The following is an 18,612-nucleotide window of genomic DNA, read 5'->3' on the forward strand; positions in this document are numbered from 1 at the left end:
TTGGGCCCTAAACATTAACTTTGTTTTACTCTTCACAGATGCTGCCAGACTCACTGAGTTTCTCCAGCACTTTTTGCTTTGATTTCAGATCTCCAGCATCTTCTTTTGAGAACCTTCCTCACTACAGTGGTAAGTCAGCACAAATCATTTTCCCTTATTGGTTGTATAGCAGCTATTCATTGCTCATGTAATTTATCTGAATGCGAAATTCAAGTTTAGTAAGATAACTGGAGGTCCACGCGAGTGGCTGGATGCTTGAACCTATCCATACTCGTCACAGAAAGGAAATAATTTTATGAGCGCGATGTGCAGGTAAACAAAACAGGTCAGCAATGCAACAGGGAGTGGAAGTCTTCTGCTGCAAAAGTATTTGACACAACAAAGCATCACTGTCCAGAACTTCTCTGCACCTGGATGGAGCTGGCTGAGTCAGCAAACCTGAGGGACAGCTTGATGAATGGTTAAAGCAACAAGCTTTCTGTTCAGCCACAGTAAGCAATCCACACAAGTTGAAATTGCTACACCTTCACATTTAAGAAAATGTCTCAAAGATGTTAATAATAATTTTTTTTGTGTTCTTAATGGACACTGATTATGTCTGAGTAGAATCACAGACCAGCCCAACACAGCACAGAAACAGCCCACCCTGTTCATTTCTTGAAGAGCTATGTAGTTGCTTCCACTACCTCATTCTTTTTCCACATCCCTACATTTTTTCCTCACAAATTTATCTCAATACCATCTGAAAACAACTGCCTCCATCACCCTTTTATGAAGTGCATTCCAAGCCCTAACCAGTCACTAAATAAGTCTTTCTTCACATCATCCCTGGCACTTGTGACCATCATCTTAACGTACGTTTTTTTTGTGAAATACAAGATAATTCTGCTTCAGGGGCTTAACTGGAGCAAAGGCTTCGAAAATGTACAACTGAGGAGGTTATTAAGTGTTTTAAAGTTTGATTTCTAGACTCCGATTCATATGACGCCGGCTGCAGGATCCTACAGATGCTAGGAACATCATAAACTCAGCTTCCACGTCCACCATCGGGAAATAATAGCTGGCACTGCAACAAAGGAAAATTCATAACAGCACCGTGGAGAAGGAATTCACGCCTGGAGAGGGTTACCCTCTGAAAGAGTCAAGGGATAGAATAATTTAATTCCTTCTGTACATCTTGCACCAATTGCTGCCTGCTGAATAAAATGGTCTTCTCACACCAGCTGCCTGATACCTTCTGTATTCATTTTGTCAGTGTAAATAGTATTTCTACTCCCGTTCTCTTAAAATGAGATATATTCAAATGCTTCTTTGTAGCTCAGAACTCCATTTGAAGAGGTGAATTAAGGTCTAGTATCATACAAATATTATTCCTTTGAGGTGCAAAGCCAATAAATTGGATTCTTACTCGACATGGAGTTTCGTTATGAAAGCGTTTTGTGATCATTTCTAACGAGCAAAATCCATCAATAATTATATCTTCTCCAAGGCAGTGAAATGTAATAGATAGGGCAATCATCAAATATTAGTAGAAAATGAGCAAAACAACCATCACAGAGAGATTTATTCCCAATAAAAGACAAATTTTGCAAACAACAGAATTACCAGAACAGGAAAATCAAAAACCTAGGAAATGGAAGATATATCTAGCATACCTATAAAAGATGAACACGCTCACTTTAACAATATAATCCAAACTATAAATATATATGGACAGCACACTCAGCAGATAAATGTGTGCATGCACCTTCATTTTCTGTTTGAATACTTATACTCAAGATGAGGATGATAATATTGTAATCATGAATTCACCATTTCAAGCACCTGTCATCAGGTTGAATGCAGTGTAAAATTTATTCTTCCCCCAAAAATATGCTGAATAACCCAAATATGACTATCTTACATTTCCAAAATTAGTGGAAATATAATTTCCCTCAGAGTCATAGTCATCTGTTCATAATATTTTGGTTATTGGAGAATGAGTTATAGTTTCAATTTAGCAGCACTGTGCGAAGCATTAGTTACTAGGCCCATATCTGTAGAAGCTGGAATGAATGCCCTGAGTAATGTTTTAACGTTAACCTCTCCACAATTACAAACAGAACCAATGACAAATTCCATGTGCAGTACACACTTACAGTCTATTTTACAGTCACCTGCAGCTTTGTACAGTATATTCTGAGGTAATTTTTGTTGCAATCTGACAGAAGCAGCGTGTGACACAAGTTGACTGTATGGGTTGGGCCACTCTCAGCAATGAAGTCAAATGGACAGAAAGGTGGCAGCTCTGAAATCACAGCTGGAAAAACAAGTGATGAAATGACAACTTCTCCTATCTCAGTGAGGATGCTGTCCAAAACAATGAGGCAGAGTGGCTTAGCTGTCAAAGTGCATCAAAACAGGTGGCACTGATGGATTGGGAGGGTGTTAGGAAACAAAGTTAAAGACAAAACTGTTCTTAAGGTTTAAAATATCAAAGTAAAAACATGTACAGGATATTACTGTAAAAATTACACATTTGACCCTGGTGTTTAGATTACAAGTTTCTCTCTTCAAACTTTGGCTCTGCAGTTTACATTGCCATTTAAAGCATTTGATCTTTTTTCTTTGATAATCGACCTGTTCAGGGTGATCTGACACACAGGTCTCCTAGCCCAGAGTTAGACACACTACCACTACACCACAAGAAGCCTTCAAAGCCTTTGATTGCTATTTCGTATTCATTGTTTTCAGCTGCAGATCAACCTATCCTGATCATTTTGAGCATTCTTCTGAACCAAGAGGTCCAGGTTCAAGTGCCATCTGCTCCAGAGGTATGTAATAAACTCTGAAAAGATCAAATAGAAAATCTAATTTGAGTGGGTCTGGCTGCATAGACCACACTCGTTCTTTGGTCTTTCTGCTTCAGTCTTTTAACATGTATAATATCATGAAGCATACTTTGGACTGCAATAAAATGACATTAGTTTGCAAGGTATGAGGTGACAATCAATCAGAAGGTTTTAAACAATCAAGAGCTGAGAGAGAGAGAGAGAGAGAGAGAGAGAGCTGTTAGAGCAACTCAGAAAGCATAAGGAAGGAATTAACTTGTTCGTTTCCACTGAAGATTTGACTGGGAATAGGATAATCAGCTTGACCTGGGGAAGGATGATTAGCAACACAGAGCCCAATGATGAAAGGCATCATAACACTAGCATGATAATGATAATGAGATTTTCCTTTTATGCCAGAGATGCTAAGAAATGAATCCTTCCATTATCAATGAATTTTACAGTAACTGGCAGATTTGTACTGGCCAATGGGGAAGCAGCTGAACCAAGAAGCTGCTTACTGTCCTCCTATTGGTTATCCAGAAAACCAAATGGGGACCTAAGGCACACATTATGGAGAGGCAAACCAGCAGTGCCTGCATGTCAGGCATTTCACTTTGAAGTCTGCTCCTAGGTGACCTAGACCCAATGTAAAACAAAACTGAAAATAATCACGAGGTAGTTCTTGCATGTCCAACAACAACAGCTCCGATGTTATGACAGAATGCCCCAGATACTGCAAGTCATATTAGCTGCCTTAGCTTGGTTGCAACTCACTCTAAGAAACATAAAGGCACACCCACATGAAGGCCTGATTGATAGTGGAGGTGCTGGCAGAGGTGCAGGCCTCAGCTTTTGACTTAGCATTGGTGGTGTGAGTGTTGCATGGGTCACTCCATTTGTTTTCAAACAGGTTGTGCAAATTGGGAAATGGTGGAACTCAATAAGCAAAACCCAATGTGTTGGTGAAACGTCTTCTTTCATCACATGCTCTGGGAGGAAATAGAAAGAAAATAAAAAGCAGATAAAGAGAAAGACAGAAGTTCCAATCTGTGCCCAGAAACTGTTTCTACTTGTATGCAGGCAAACCAAACAATTCTGGCTTGAAATCCTCCATTGACTTGAGTACCAAGGTGGCTGGCTTTGTCAGTTCTGGGTCAAGGTGTGGATCTGGAATCTGGACGACTTGCATTCCTGCTGCCAATGCGCCTGTAACTCCATTCGGGGAATCTTCAAATACAAGACACTAATGGAAAGAAAGAAAGAAAGCATGCCTATGAGAAAAATACAATTTCTCTTGTTTGCCCTCAACCTCTTAGTTTTCCCTTTCTCTTCACACTTTCATCCAGACACTAATGGTTTGGATCTTGACTGCACTCTCCATTTGACACCCTCTGGTATTACATTCAACTAGCCCTTCTTTATGTGCTAAACTAGTCAATGAAAGTCAACTTGTTATTCAATCATGAGGGACTGAACTTTAGGATCATCACCATCATGGAATTCCTATTGTGTGGAAGCAGGCCATTCGACCCATCGAGTCCACACCAACCCTCTGAAGAACAGTCCACCCAAACCCACCCCCTCTACCCTATTCCTGTAACCCTGAATTTCCAATGACTAATCCACCTAGCCTACACATGTCTAGACACCATGGGCAATTTAGCTTGGCCAATCCACATCTTTGGACTGTGGGAGGAAACTGGAGCACTTGGAAGAAACCCACACAGACATGAGGAGAATAAGCAAACTCTACACAGACAGTTGCCCGAGGCTAGAATTGAACCCGGTTCCCTGGCATTGTGAGGCTGCAGTACTAACCACTGAGCCACCGTGACGCCCTCCACTTTATTTGTTTACTCATCCTATCTCATAACATTTTAAAAAATGGCAACCCTGACAGCTTTCACCCCCCACCTTTTTCTCTAGTTCCTAAGAACGTGAGGTAGACCACTGCCTCCAAAACATTACCGTGGCTGTAGTCAGTCAATTCAGCACAGGCCAAGTACAAAATTCTGCAAGGGACAATTACTCAAATAATCTCACTCAGACAACTTAATCTGCTGTGATTTTAAAATGCTTTCAAAGTTTCAGGAGTGAAATAAATGTAGCATTTTTATTTTACTATTTGTTCATGGGATATGCACATCACCTCTCCAGGACAGCAGTTATTGCAATCTGTAATTGCCCAGAAGGCAGTTAAGAGTAGAAAAATGTGGTGCTGGAAAACCACAGCAAATCAGGCAGCATCCGAGGAACAGGAGAATCGATACTTCAGGCATAAGCCCTTCATCAGATTTTTACCTGAACTGCTTTCCCATTCGGCACCACATTTTTAGACTTTGATCTCCAGCATCTGCAGTCCTTACTTTCTCCCAGAGGGTAGTTAAGAGTCAACCATACATTTTTCCCCCTCCACATTTCATGTCAGCTCTGATGAGAAGTCATTGAGGATCAAACGTTAGCTTGTTCTCTCTCCATGGATGTTGCCTGAGCCACTGCGATCTGCAGCATTTGTTGTTTTCAGTACAGATTACAGCATCTGCAGTAATTTACTCCTACTCCTTTTGTGGGTCTGGAGTCACATCTAGGCCAGACCAGGTAAGGTCCAAATTTCCTCCAGTAAAGAACATTCGTGAACAAGATGGGTTTTCATAACATCAACAGTGGTTGCCATTAGGCTAATGAATATAAATTTCAGTGTCTGCCAAGGTAGGATCTGAGGCTACAACCCCCAGAACATTAGTCCAGGGTTCTGGATAACTATTGTAGTGATATTTCACTATGCCATCACCTCACCACTCCATTGTGTCCTATTAGAAAGCGACAATGTAAAGAAAATACAAAATTAAGGCAAAATGGGTTTCTCTTGATTTTTCTTTCCACACACCATCAAGCATGCAAGCCAATCTCTTTCATGCACCTTTAAATCAGTGCATTTTTGATCAAAGTAAACAGCAACAATCACATTTGTTTTCTATTCAATTTGTCGGAATCCTTTTGAAATCTTTGTATTGTGATTTTTCTCAAACTTCCTTGTCCTCGAAACTTTGAAACACACTTGTACTCTGCTCAGATTTAACTTCAATGGCTGTGCAACTCTCCTTTGTGTTTCAAAGTGCGTCTCAATTACAGGTTTTACATAGAATAATATTTTGGTGACAGTAACCCCTCCGTATTAGTCTTTTATCATGCCCTAGACAGTCCATCTCCATTACTGCTTTGAATGCTTCTCACGATATGCACGTCAAAGTAAAAGCAGACCTTGCCAATTGGCTTTGTTGCAGAGTGTCTACCCACTCCATAGCATTAACTTAAAGTCTCTGAAAAGCTCTCGGTCTGTCTGCTCAAAGCTCTGAAACCACAACTGAGATATGGTCTGACTTTTGTGAGTAAGCTTAAAAGCTACACAAAATAGCATTATCAGTCCCTTTCAGAAATCTTTGGTATCCAGATATAGCATAGAAATGTACTTGACAAGCTTGCACTGAAAGATCTAATTGACTTCAGTGATGTCTCAGAACTAGCTATATGGGAGCAACCAATTATTAGCCCAGTAATCTGCATAATGGAAGGGCTTAACTATTTCCCTGAAACTAGAGGTAAGTAAAACTTTTCATTCCCACAGAAGGCACCTTAATGATCTATAATCATTCTGCTTATTTGTTATAGTATGCGCATACTCGTCATGTTTGCTTTTGACCACAATGAAAGACATTTGTTCCTCATCAGCATTGAACTGGTGTGCATTACAAATTTGGTGGAAGAGAAGAACAACAAGATATTGCATAGCGCCTGCAGAAGGACTGAATCATCCTCATTATCACCAGATATTGAAAAAGGAGAGGAAAATTGTTGAAAGGCAGCAGCTAAATTTTAAGGTATTTCTTATTGTCATAGATGAGAGAATGGATGACTGTTTCGGTCTCAGTTTCATCTAATAAAGATACAGGAAATAAGATTGTTCACCACTCACATTCACCCCTGCCTAGTATTACAGATTTCAAAGGATAGTTGTGACAAAAAATTAAACTCTTTCTCCCCCTCATGTCGGGTCCATTCATATTCCCATGATGCACTATGATGAAGTGGGCTGCTCTGAATACAGATTATGGACAGTGGAATGCTGTACAAGGTCAAGCTGCAAACCAGCAAGTTATGAGAGCAATGTCAGATTAATAACAATCTATAGGCGCTAATATGCTGAGAATTGAAAGGCTGTTCCATTCTTGATCTTCAATAAGTTTGGAATGTGGGTTTAGTGACATCCAAAAAGTACACAGCAATGCTGTACCTGTCAAGTCGGATCATAGCAACAGAGATATAGACAATGCTCAGAAATGTGAAAAAGGCTATCTCTAGATCACAAGCCTACATTTGAAGTTTCATTAAGACTGCTACAGCCCCCTGGTTTTATCAATGTGTTATCTTTCTGTTACTTTTAATGTGTCTCTCTCGACCAAGCTTTTCCTAAAATTTGGGGATGGATACTAAAAACTGAACGAACGAATCTTAAAGCAAAGGTGCACATATTGTGTGGCTCGGTTAGCTGCATTCTCGCCTCTGAGTCTCCACTCCAAGATCTGAGAACAAAAGTCAAGACTGATGCTCCTTTGTAGTAATGGACGGTATGGGCAAGTTGGGCCGAAAGGCCTGTTTCCATGCTGTAGACCTCTGTGACTGTATGACTCTACTGAAGGTGATCTGCACTATAGGAGATGCCACATTTTCAGATGAGACAATGAATGAAGGCTTCCTATTTGACTACTCCAGTGGATATAAAATATCCCATGACACTATTTCACAGTTGATCAGGCTAATATTTCTCTCTCAATCAAGAGGAAACCGAAGGCTAACTTTATAGAGGTTCACAAAATCATGAGGGGCATTGATCAGGTAAACAACAAATGCCTTTTGCCTAGGATAGAGGAGTTCCAAGCAAGAGGGCACATTTTTAAGGTGAGAGGAGAAAGATTTAAAAGTGTTCTGAGGGCCAACCTTTTCACACAAAGAGGGGATCATATGTGAAATGAACTGCCAGATGAAGTGGTAGATGCAGGTACAGTTACAACCTTTAAAAGACATTTGGACAGAAGGTTTAGAGGAATATGGGCCATACACAGGCAAGTGGGCCTAGTTTAGTTTGGGAAACTTGGTCGGCCTCGATGACTTGGACCAAAGGGTCTGTTTCTGTGCTGTTTGACCAAAACAGATGATCTGATCAATGTCATATTGGTGTTTGTCAGTGCACTGAGTGCAAAATTAACTGTTTGTTTCATGAATTACAACAGTGAATGCAGCAAAAAAAAAGATTAAGTTGTAAGATTTGAGAAGCATGTGACTGTATAAATCAAGTATTTTCTTTCCCTCCCAGAGACACCACTGTCAGAGATCTCTTGTTTTATTTGGTGAATGCAAGCTGTCCCAGAGATTCCAGTCTGCCTGAGGCCCAGTGACCATCGTGATCTTTGCGAATGACCCAATGGACACAACAAGCAGCAGGCAATTATGGGAGAAGGTGCATTCCTTTCATTTGGTCGTCTATGGGGCCGCGAGGTTCATGCTGGTGGGGCAGCTTTCAGCTTGCACATTACCAGAGAGGAGATTCAGCCAACAACAGTAAATGAGGGGGACAGAAGACGACAAAGGAAAGCTGGAGGAGTGATTGCCAGTTCAACTTTATTCCTCACTCTTGTTTGCTCCTATCAGGTATTATGCCGTCACAATATAAAACATAATATAATGTTGGGGAGGTGATGGCTTAGTGGTTCTATCATTGGACTGTTCATCGAGAGACCCAGGGAATGTTCTGGGGACCTGGGTTTGAATCCCACCATGGCAGATAGGTGGATTTGAATTCAACAAAAATTCTTGGAATTAAGAGTCTAATGATGACCACGAATCTACTGTTGGATTAAAAAGCCATCTGGTTCATGAATGCCCTTTGGGGAAGGAAACTGCCAGCCTTGCCTGGTCTGAGACAGAAACTGCAGATACTGTTATCCAAAATAGACAACAGGAGGCTCAAAAAAACACAACAAGCCAGGCAGCATCTGAACAGCCTTGGCTGAAGGGTTACACCCGAAATGTCGACCTTTCCACCTCCTGAAGCTGCCTGGCTTGTTGTGTTCTTCCAGCCAATTATTAGCCTGTCTATCCTTGCCTGGTCTGGCTCACATGTGTCTCCAGACCCACAGCAATGTGGCTGACTCTGAAACTACCCACTGGGCAATTAGGGATGGACAACAAATACAGGCCTAGCCAGTGACACATTCATCCCATGAACAAACACAGGAAAATATGTTTCTTGCATACACGGTCTTGAGGCATTTGATGTGCCCATTTTACGTCTTCACTTTCACACACTTCCTTGAGCGAAGGCTTAAAGTTTTTTTATGAAATGTAAAAAAAAGGTGTGTATTTGTAAAATGTGAATAGAGGATCCATGAACAATAAAGGTGGAAGAGGAGGGAGGTGGGGGGAATGCAAATTTGTGCAGAGAAAGCTGCAAGTGTTATTTTGTGGCATCTTAGGACCCAAAAAGCTAAATCCCATTTAATGTGGAAAATCACCATGGTGAGCCTGAAAAAGAAAATCCACTCACATAAGCTGCACAGGGAAAGTTATTTTCATAGTTCTGGTGAGCTGCAAACCAAAGCAAATCGCTTGTGTGCACTTAACGATACAGTGGAACCTTTATTATCCACCAGAATGGAAGGCACCCAATCCCAGGCAGCTTGGCTGATTATTAAAACCTATTCCATATACAGAGTCTGACAGATTAAAACTGTTTATTCAAATTCTTAATGTGCAACGAGGACCCATATTTGTCCATTTGAATAATGACACACTCTTCACAAACTGCTGCCAGGATGATTGCTGCTGGTTCCCTGTTCTGAATCTCTGCCCACTGCCACTGACCTACAGCTAAAGATAAATTTCAGAGCTGTATATAAATTAAGTCCTACCAGGTGCTGGACATCCAGACAACATCTATTGATTTGATCAGGTCAAGAACTCACAGGATGTGAAATATGCAATCAAAAATCCCCAAGTGTGTTTTGGCTGGCTTATCAAAACCTGACTGAATTCCATGCAAATCACCGACGTTTCAAGTAATCCAGTGCATTCATCTCCCATCTCATTTCAGTGAGCTCTTCCTACCAACCAGGTAATTCATTATACCGGTCTCCCTACAACGGCAGATTTATATTCAATCCTGCTGAGTATTCAGCATGCTTCTTCCTCATCCTTCTCTGATACTTGCATATTTCAACCTCAATCCTTGATACATTTGTATGCCTTTTTTTTCCTGAATCTAACACTACTGCCTAAGCTATTATGATTGAGCCTATATACGCATGGGAGGTACCAGCATGATCATAGAGATTTACAGCACGGAAACAGACCCTTCGGTCCAACCGTCCATGCCGACCCAATCTAGTCCCACCTGCCAGCACCCTGCCCCATTCCTCCAAACCCTTCCTATTCATATACCCATGAAAATGTCTTTTAAATGTTGCAATTGTACCAGCCTCCACCACTTCCTCTGGCAGCTCATTCCACACACGCACCGCCCTCTGCGTGAAAAAGTTGCCCCTTAGGTCTCTTTTATATCTTTCCCCTCTCACCCTAAACCTATGCCCTCTAGTTCTGGACTCCCCCACCTCAGGGAAAATATTTTGTCTATTTATCCTATCCATGCCCCTCATGATTTTATAAACCTCTATTAGGCATCCGATGCTCCAGGGAAAACAGCACCAACCTATTCAACCTCTCCCTATAGCTCAAATCCTCCAACCCTGGCAACAACCTTATAAATCTTTTTTCTGAACCCTTCCAATAGGAAGGAGACCAGAATTGCACACAATATTCGAAAAGTGGCCTAACCAATGTCCTGCACAGTCACAACATGACCTCTCAACTCCTGTACTCAATTCTCTGACCAATGAAGGAAAGCATAACAAACGCCTTCTTCACTATCCTATCTCCCCGCGACTCCACTTTCAAGGAGCTATGAACCTGCATTCCAAGGTCTCTGTTCAGAAACACTCCCCTAGGACTTTACCATTAAGTGTATAAGTCCTGCTACGATTTGCTTTCCCAAAACGCACCACCTCGCATTTATCTGGATTAAACTCCATCTGCCACTCTTCAACCCATTGGTTCATCTGATCAACATCCTGTTGTAATCTGAGGTAACCTTCTTCGCTGTCCCCTACACCTCTAATTTTGGTGTCATCTGCAAAGTTACTAACTAAATCTCTTATGCTTGCATCCAAATCATTTATATAAATGACGGAAAGTAGTGGACCCAGCACCGATCCTTGTGGCACTCCACTGGTCACAGGCACTTGCCACATTCTTAGGACATGGCAACCGCTGGTTGGAGCCAGCAATTACAGCCCAGCCCTAATGTCTCTCGAAAAGGTGGTATTGAGCTTCTTCCTTGAAATACTGCAGCCCTTGAATAATACAAACACCTGCAGTGAGAGAGTTCCAGGCCTTTGAACTACTAATGCCTTCCATGTGACTGAGGCACATCCAGTGTGTTGTCAGGAGGGTAGTTTTGACTCAGTGATTGGCAATATAGTTCCAAGTCAGAACATTGAGGGGCTTGGCGGGGAACTTGCAGGTGGTGACGTACCCATGTATCTCCTGCTCTCCTTCTAAGAGGCGGAAATCATGGGTTTGCAAGGTGTTGGTGAGGGAGTGTCTCAGTTCATCTTGTAGGTCCATACTGTTGCCACTGTACATCATGGTGAAGAGAGTGAATGCTGAAGGTTGTGGATGGGGTGTGAATGGAGTGGGTGCTTTATCCTGGATAGCGTCAAGCTACACTTATTCTGGCAAGTGAAGAATATTCCATCACACTCCTGGCCTGTGCCTTGTAGGTAGTGGAAAGGCACTGGGAGGGCAGGTGAAGAGGTACTCACCACAGAATTTTAACCTCTGTCCCGAGACGGCCATTGCTAGGCATTTCAAACGTTACTTACCAATTATCAGCCAAAGCCCAAATGTTATCCAGGTCATGCTTTATTTAGATTTCTGAGGAATTCTGAATGGTGCTGAACATTGTGCAATCATCCAGAAGGCAGCTGACAAGGTATGGAGTATCCAAAAGGATTATATGCTCAAGTCTCAAAATAAACACAATGTTCTGACTCAGAAACGAGAGACAGTGCTGCTAACTGAGCCACACACCACCTGTCAGCCAGTGAAAATACTTTTCCTTGACTTCAGTTTATCTGCCACTCCTTAGCATGAAACTTGTTTGAATACTGTCTGATTGTTGAGGTCAGATTTTTTCATCTCCTCTAGTATTCAACTTTAATTTTTTTTCTCTGCACAGAAACCAAACTGAATTGCAGAATGTGATCCCAAAACAATAATAAAAACCTTGAACTCCGAAGTAATAAAAAATAAATTAACTTACTTAGCCCTCTTGAAACAGCTATCTTGGCGACTGGCTTTTATTAAGGGTTGTTTTTCAGTTGTACATTATTTCTCAAGTTGTCACATCTTTCTTGGGGCTGTAAGTTTTTTATGCAAGCTGTTTGTCAACTTTACTGAGTTACTGGGTTTTGTAGGTTGCTTTCAATAGTTTGGGAGGTTGAGGTGTAACCTAACAGGGGTGTTTAAAAATGATAAAAGGATTCAATAACATGGACACAGAGAAGCTATTATCTCTGCTGAGACAAGGGAGATAGTTAGAATGAAGCCATTTAGAAGTGAAATTAAGAAGTGTATTTTCATACAAAGCGTAATGGAAATCTGAAACACTCCCTCTCAAAAGAAGGCCATGGATTTTAGATCAATTTCAATTGTCAAATCTGAGATTGATAAATTTTTGATGACTAATGATATTAAGGGATGAAGAGAAGTAAAAAGGCAGCTAAATAGTACTGCATACAGTTCTGGTTGCTCTGCTATAGGTAGGATATTATTAAATTGGAGAGGTTCAGAAAAAATTTACAAGAATACTGCCAGGACTGGACGGTTTCAGTTACATGGAGAAGCTGAAGTCAGAAGTCCCACAACACCAGCTTATAGTCCAACAGGTTTATCTGAAATCTCAAACTCTTGGAGTGCTGCTCCTTCATCAGGTGAAGGAGACGCTGGACAGACTGAGACTTTTTCCACTGGCGCATAGGAGGGGTGAGGGGTGACTTGTAGAGGTTTATAAAATCATGATAAGGGCATTGATAAGATGAAGAGTAAGTGCCTTTTCCCTGCGGTGGTGAAGTTCAAAACTCGAGGGCATATTTTTAAGGTGAGAGGGGAAAGATTTAAAAGGAACCTGAGGGGGGACCTTTTCACATGTTCATATTTAGAATGAACTTCTAGAGGCGGTTGTGAATGCAGGTACAGATGAAACATGTAAAAGACATTTGGACAGGTACATGAATAGGAAAGATTTCGAGGGATATGGGCCAAACACAGACAAGTGAGATTAGTGTAATTTGTAAAATTTGATCAGCATGGATGGGTTGGACCATGGGCTCTGTTTCCATGCTGTATAACTCTATGATTCTAAATACAGCTCAAGGAATGTTACCTGTAATTTGTTTCCCCCTACTATTAGACCTCCAGGATCTGTGCATAGCAGCAACTCACAGAAGCAGAAGCTAACGTGCCAGACCCGCCCAGAGGCTGCACAAACATTGGATTAAAGTATAGATTACCCATGTTCCAAATGAATGGCAGAAGTTGGTCATGGGTCTGAATGGCCTCCACCTACTCCTATAAAGCCACACTTAAAGATTTTAAATGTAAATTGCAGACTGTACAGCATATTTTTACATTTAAACAAGCTTCACTCATTCTAATCTCTCACAGGTGGTATGGTACAGCTTTTCAGGACCCTCTTCCAAAGCACTCACTTTCACCATTTTGGATTCCTGGTTAATCTTTTGCAGTCTCCTCCGTATCCTCCTCACTGCTGGTAACGTGTTCTGTAACATTCTTCCAGATGTAATTGTTGCCTGATTTGCATAGTAGTGTAATGTTTGCTCCTTTTAATTATTGCCTTTTCTTGCAACATCCAGCAACCATTCTCCCATTCAAATTAAATATAAGCAATTCAGAAGACAGGAGGATACACAACTGTTTTGTTTTTATGTTCTAAGCCAATAGAGCAGCAAAGAAATTGCAGTTTCACTTTGCTGCCACTTGTTGTCATTATTGCACTATCCCAGACCCTGTTGCAAGCAACGACATACAAGCAACAACAGCGTAAAGCTGAAAGCAACCAACAGTGCATCAGTCTGCTAAAACATTCAATTAGTCCCAGAATGCCACCATTTCAGTGCCTTGCACAGAAAGGACATTTAGTCTGGGTAAGCACCTCTGCCATAATGAAATTGTTATTAAGCAACTCTAGAAACCAAACAAAAAAAACGAGGAGAGATAGAGGCAACAGAGAGAAAAAAAAATTCCATTGGCTCAGGTGCTTTGCTGTGTAAAAGTGCTCCATAAAGCCAATGCATTTTAATACTACATCCTGGGCCCTGTGCAATATTCTTCATTCATTACCAAGAATAATTCAACAGTTACCATTAATGACAGGTCTGTAAAAATCAATAACTACCCTAGATTGTATATGGAGATCTTTATAAAGGGAAAAATCCTACCCACCATGACCTATTACTTAAACCCTAATACTAATATTCTTTGATATACCTTTGCTATGCATTGTAAATGGAGAGAATTTAAAAGAATACCAGTGATATGTTGATGGGCTTTCATTGATTATGATATTGACAGACTTTCCAACTTGCAGATTTTGATTACCTCTTCTGACCTCCAATGTAATTTCAGCACCTCTCCATCTATCATCAGCTCCAACAATGCCATGGAACACCTTACATTTCAGATGATGTCCAGTTATAAAGTAAAAGCTGAGAGGTTTCCCGTGGGCTCCAACTCCTTTTGTTCCCTCGAGGAGTAGCATCCCTGAAGTTCTGTATGCACTTCACATATGACTCAATGTTTGTTCAACAGGTTGAAAGCAAAGTAGATCTGCAGAAAGCAGTATTTCAACTGATCCCACCCAATATGCATGCACACCCTGTCAGTGGTCACAGGGCAACGAGGAATGGAAATCTTAGATGTCCTTTCCTTCCTTAGCCCCAGCTCTACGGTTTCCCATCTGAACGAGTACAGCTTGCTCAGGGAATTAAACCAAGGAACTCATAAGCTGCTTGGCTCAATTACACTTTATGTTTATCTAGAGGTTGCAAAGCTATCTTTTACAATGCCAATTAGAACCATAGCCATTCAATGCATATTTGGACACAGTCAGATCTAACCCCACCTAGCAACGTCACAAAATATCAAACTCAATATTGATGTTTAAGTCTTTCTCCCTTCAATCTTTAATTGATACGGTGGCTCAGTGGTTAACACTGCTGCCTCACAGCACCAGGGTCCCAGGTTCAATACCAGCCTCGGGCGGCTGTCTGTGTGGAGTTTGCACATTTTCCCTGAATCTGCGTGGGTTTCCTCCCACAATCACATAAGATGCTAAATTGCCCATAGTGTTAGGTGCATTAGTCAGAGGGAAATGGGTCTGGATGGGTTACTCTTCGTAGGATCGGTATGGACTGGTTGGACCGAAGGGCCTGTTTCCACACTAAAGGGAATCTAATCTAATCTAGAAAACCTGTCATTGTGGAAGAATTTGAAAGCTAAATCATTTAACAAGATTACAAGAAACAAGAGCAGGAATACACCACTGGACCCTCTGAACCTGCTACAATATTCAATAAGATTATGGTTGTTCAGAGTGCTGTCTGGCCCTCTAATCCTCATTCAAAATTCCAACTCAACTTAGACAATAGTCAATGACGCAAACCCCCAATGTTCTCTGGGTTAGAGAATTCCAAAGAATAATGACCCCCTGAGACAAGAAACATTTCCTTACTTAGTTTTTAAATGAAAGACCCCCCCCCCTTACAGTTAAACTGCAGCCCCTAGCTTTAGATTCCAACATAAAGAAGACATCCTCTCAAAACCTATCCTGCCAAGTGTCCTCAAAATCCTATAACTCATCAGTGTTTAGAACAGTGAGAGGTGTTCGTATTGAAAATATATGCTCGATTTATGACCTGGTGACCTCTGGACAAGGCAAGTGTATCAAGGTTAAAGGAACCTGAAATTAATAGAGACATACAAGATAATAATAGAGACATACAAGATAATCAGAGTGTTAGATAGGGTGAACAGGGAGAGCCTTTTTCCAAGTATGGGGACAGCAAACACAAGGGGACACAACTTTAAAGTGAGGGGAGATAGATGTCAGAGGTAGTTCCTTTACTCAGAGTGTAGTAAAGGTATGGAATGCTTTGCCTGCATTGGTAGTAGATTCGCCAAATTTAAGTGCATTTAAGTCGTCATTGGACAGGCAAATGGACGTACATGGAATAGTGTAGGTGGGATGGGCTTCAGATTAGTATGACAGGGTGGCGCAACATCGAGGGCCGAAGGACCTGTACTGCGCTGTAATGTTCTATGTTCTATGAACTTGATTTCAGGTTCTTTTCAACCTTGACACACTCAATTTTCATTGGGAGTGTTTAGTAACAGGATCTTTGGGGATTTGTTTCCATCAGTCCTCTGGCTAGAGGGGCTGGAATGGTGGGTAGCCTAGCTGTGGGCCAGAAATCCTGAGTTTGAATTCGATGCCAGGACCTGTTGGTCCGTGGAAGGTGTGTTTGTGGTCAGCCTGCAAATTCTTCCGATTCAGGTGATAGCAGGTCGTGAGAGCAGGAGAGTTTCCAGGGCAACCATTATGGATAAGGCAATGGCAAGCCATTATGGTACTTTGCCCATAAGCAATCTAATGGAGGTCGATGGTCCAACCCTCAGAAACGAGGATGAGAAAGGTGACTTTATCTCCCTCTCTCTGAAGTAAGCTGATCGAAGGCAGTTAAAGTTAGGGGAAGGTCTTTTTCAAAATTTACTTCTGGGATGTGGGTATCACTGGTGAGGCCGGGAATGTATTGCCCATCCCTGATTGCATTAAGAAGATGGTGATGGGTTGCCTTCCTGAGTCGCTGAAATCCATGGGAGGGGAAGGTATGCCCAGTGCTGTTAGGGTCCATTGTTTTGGGCTTTTGACCCAGCAATAGTAAAGGAATAGCTAAGTCCTACACAGGATGGTATGTGTCTTGGAGGGGAACTTTGTTGCTGGTGACTCCTGTATTTCTACTGCTCTTGCTCTTTCAGGTGGTTGAGGCTGCAGTTCTAAAAAGGTGTTGTTGAAAAAGTAGCAAGTCACACCTTGTAGATGGTGCACATTATGCATTGGTAGCAGAGACAGTGAATACGTCAGGTAGCAGATGGGATACTTGACCAAGTGAATTGCTTTCTCCTGGATGATATTGAGCTTCTTGAGTATTATTGGAGCTTCACCCATCTCAGCTAATGAAGAGTATTCCATCAGACTCCTGACTTGGGCCTTATAGATGGTGGATAAGCTTGGAGGAAACAGCAGGTGAGTAACTCACTGGGGAATTCCCAGTCTCTAATTCGCTGTGGTGAGCACAGTGTTTAAAGTCAGTTTCTGGTCAATGATGAACGTGGTTAGTTGGGGATTCAGCAACAGTAATGTAATTAAATGTCAAGGAGAGACGGTTAGTTTCTTTTTATTGGAGACCATCTTGTACTTGTGTGGGGTGAATTTTGCCTGCCACTTATCAGCCCTAGCCTGAATGTTGTCCAGGTTTTGCTGCATAAGAAAATAGGATGCTTCAGTATCTGAAGAATTATAAATGGTAATGAACATTGCGTAAAGTTGCACAATCACTGATGAAGCAGCTGAAGACAGTTGGGGTGAGGAAACTACCCTGCAGAATTCCTGCAGAGATACTTCAACAGCCATAACCATCATCTTTTCTGTTAGATAAGCCTCCAACTTGTGAAAGGTTTCCCCCTGATTTTCATTAGTTTGGTTATACTCTGTGAAATGCTGCATTGATGTCAAGGGTATTCACTCTCACATCCATTCTGGAGTTTAGCTCCTTTGTCCATGTTTGAAGCAATGCCATAACGGGACTGAATAGCCCACGTGGAACTCAACTAAGCTCAGTGAGCAAGTGTCACTTCCTAGCACTTCCAATGATTCCCTCCATCGCTTACTTCATTGATGATCAATTGCAGACAGATGGGATCGTAATTAAGCAGTTTGAACTAGTCATATTTCTTGTGGACAGGATATAACTTGGCAATTGTCCTCATTTTTATCTGTTAGCTGGATGGATCTTGAATATGGTTTCTCCTTTAAAAAAAAATGCAGTCCCTGCAGCAATTTCTCCTTCCTGAGGCCGAAATACTGTACATAATCTTGACCCACCAACACATTGATAGAGGTTAGTATAAGGGATTTATCTGACTTCAAAGATCGTTCCAAAGATATTAGTTACTTTTTAACAATCGCTTTGCAGTTTCTAAGAGCTGCAACCTTGTTACCATCAGGTTGCAAAATAATTTGAATGTACCCATACTGCATGTGGGCCAGAATTTAAGTTCTCTGGCAACAGCTAAACTAATGCTTAATCACAAACCCGCAAAACAGGCTCGTTAAATTGCGTTTTCTTGCACTTGATCTTGATGCTTTATTATTCAGTTCATAAGGTCATGTACAAAGAAAATGCATCATCTTGTATTTCAAATTCCCATCCTACACCCTTCTTTTTAATCATGCCCCCATCTCCTTTAAAGCCCTCCTTAAAGTTCCCCTCCATGATAAAACTTGTGTCACCTTAACCCTCTCTCTGACTTAGCATTCATTTACCTCATG

At 41.4% G+C, this 18,612-nt stretch overlaps 1 protein-coding gene across 3 annotated transcripts in view; it reads right to left on the reverse strand.

Moving 5' to 3' along the window:
* Window positions 1–1,546: 1,546 nt before the first annotated feature.
* Window positions 1,547–18,612, reverse strand: part of pudp (pseudouridine 5'-phosphatase) — a 37,466-nt gene continuing 20,400 nt past the window's right edge. For all 3 annotated transcript variants that reach the window (XM_087988405.1, XM_087988403.1, XM_087988404.1), the window contains exon 4: window positions 1,547–4,056. In XM_087988405.1, coding sequence (XP_087844531.1) covers window positions 3,880–4,056 — 177 coding nt within the window. In that variant the 3' untranslated portion in view covers window positions 1,547–3,879. The remainder of the gene's footprint in view (window positions 4,057–18,612) is intronic.

This window comes from Chiloscyllium plagiosum, unplaced genomic scaffold (genome assembly GCF_037043375.1).
Source record: "Chiloscyllium plagiosum isolate Xiang-an unplaced genomic scaffold, Cpla_swu_hap1 HiC_scaffold_6, whole genome shotgun sequence".
NCBI classification, from domain to species: Eukaryota; Metazoa; Chordata; class Chondrichthyes; order Orectolobiformes; family Hemiscylliidae; genus Chiloscyllium; species Chiloscyllium plagiosum.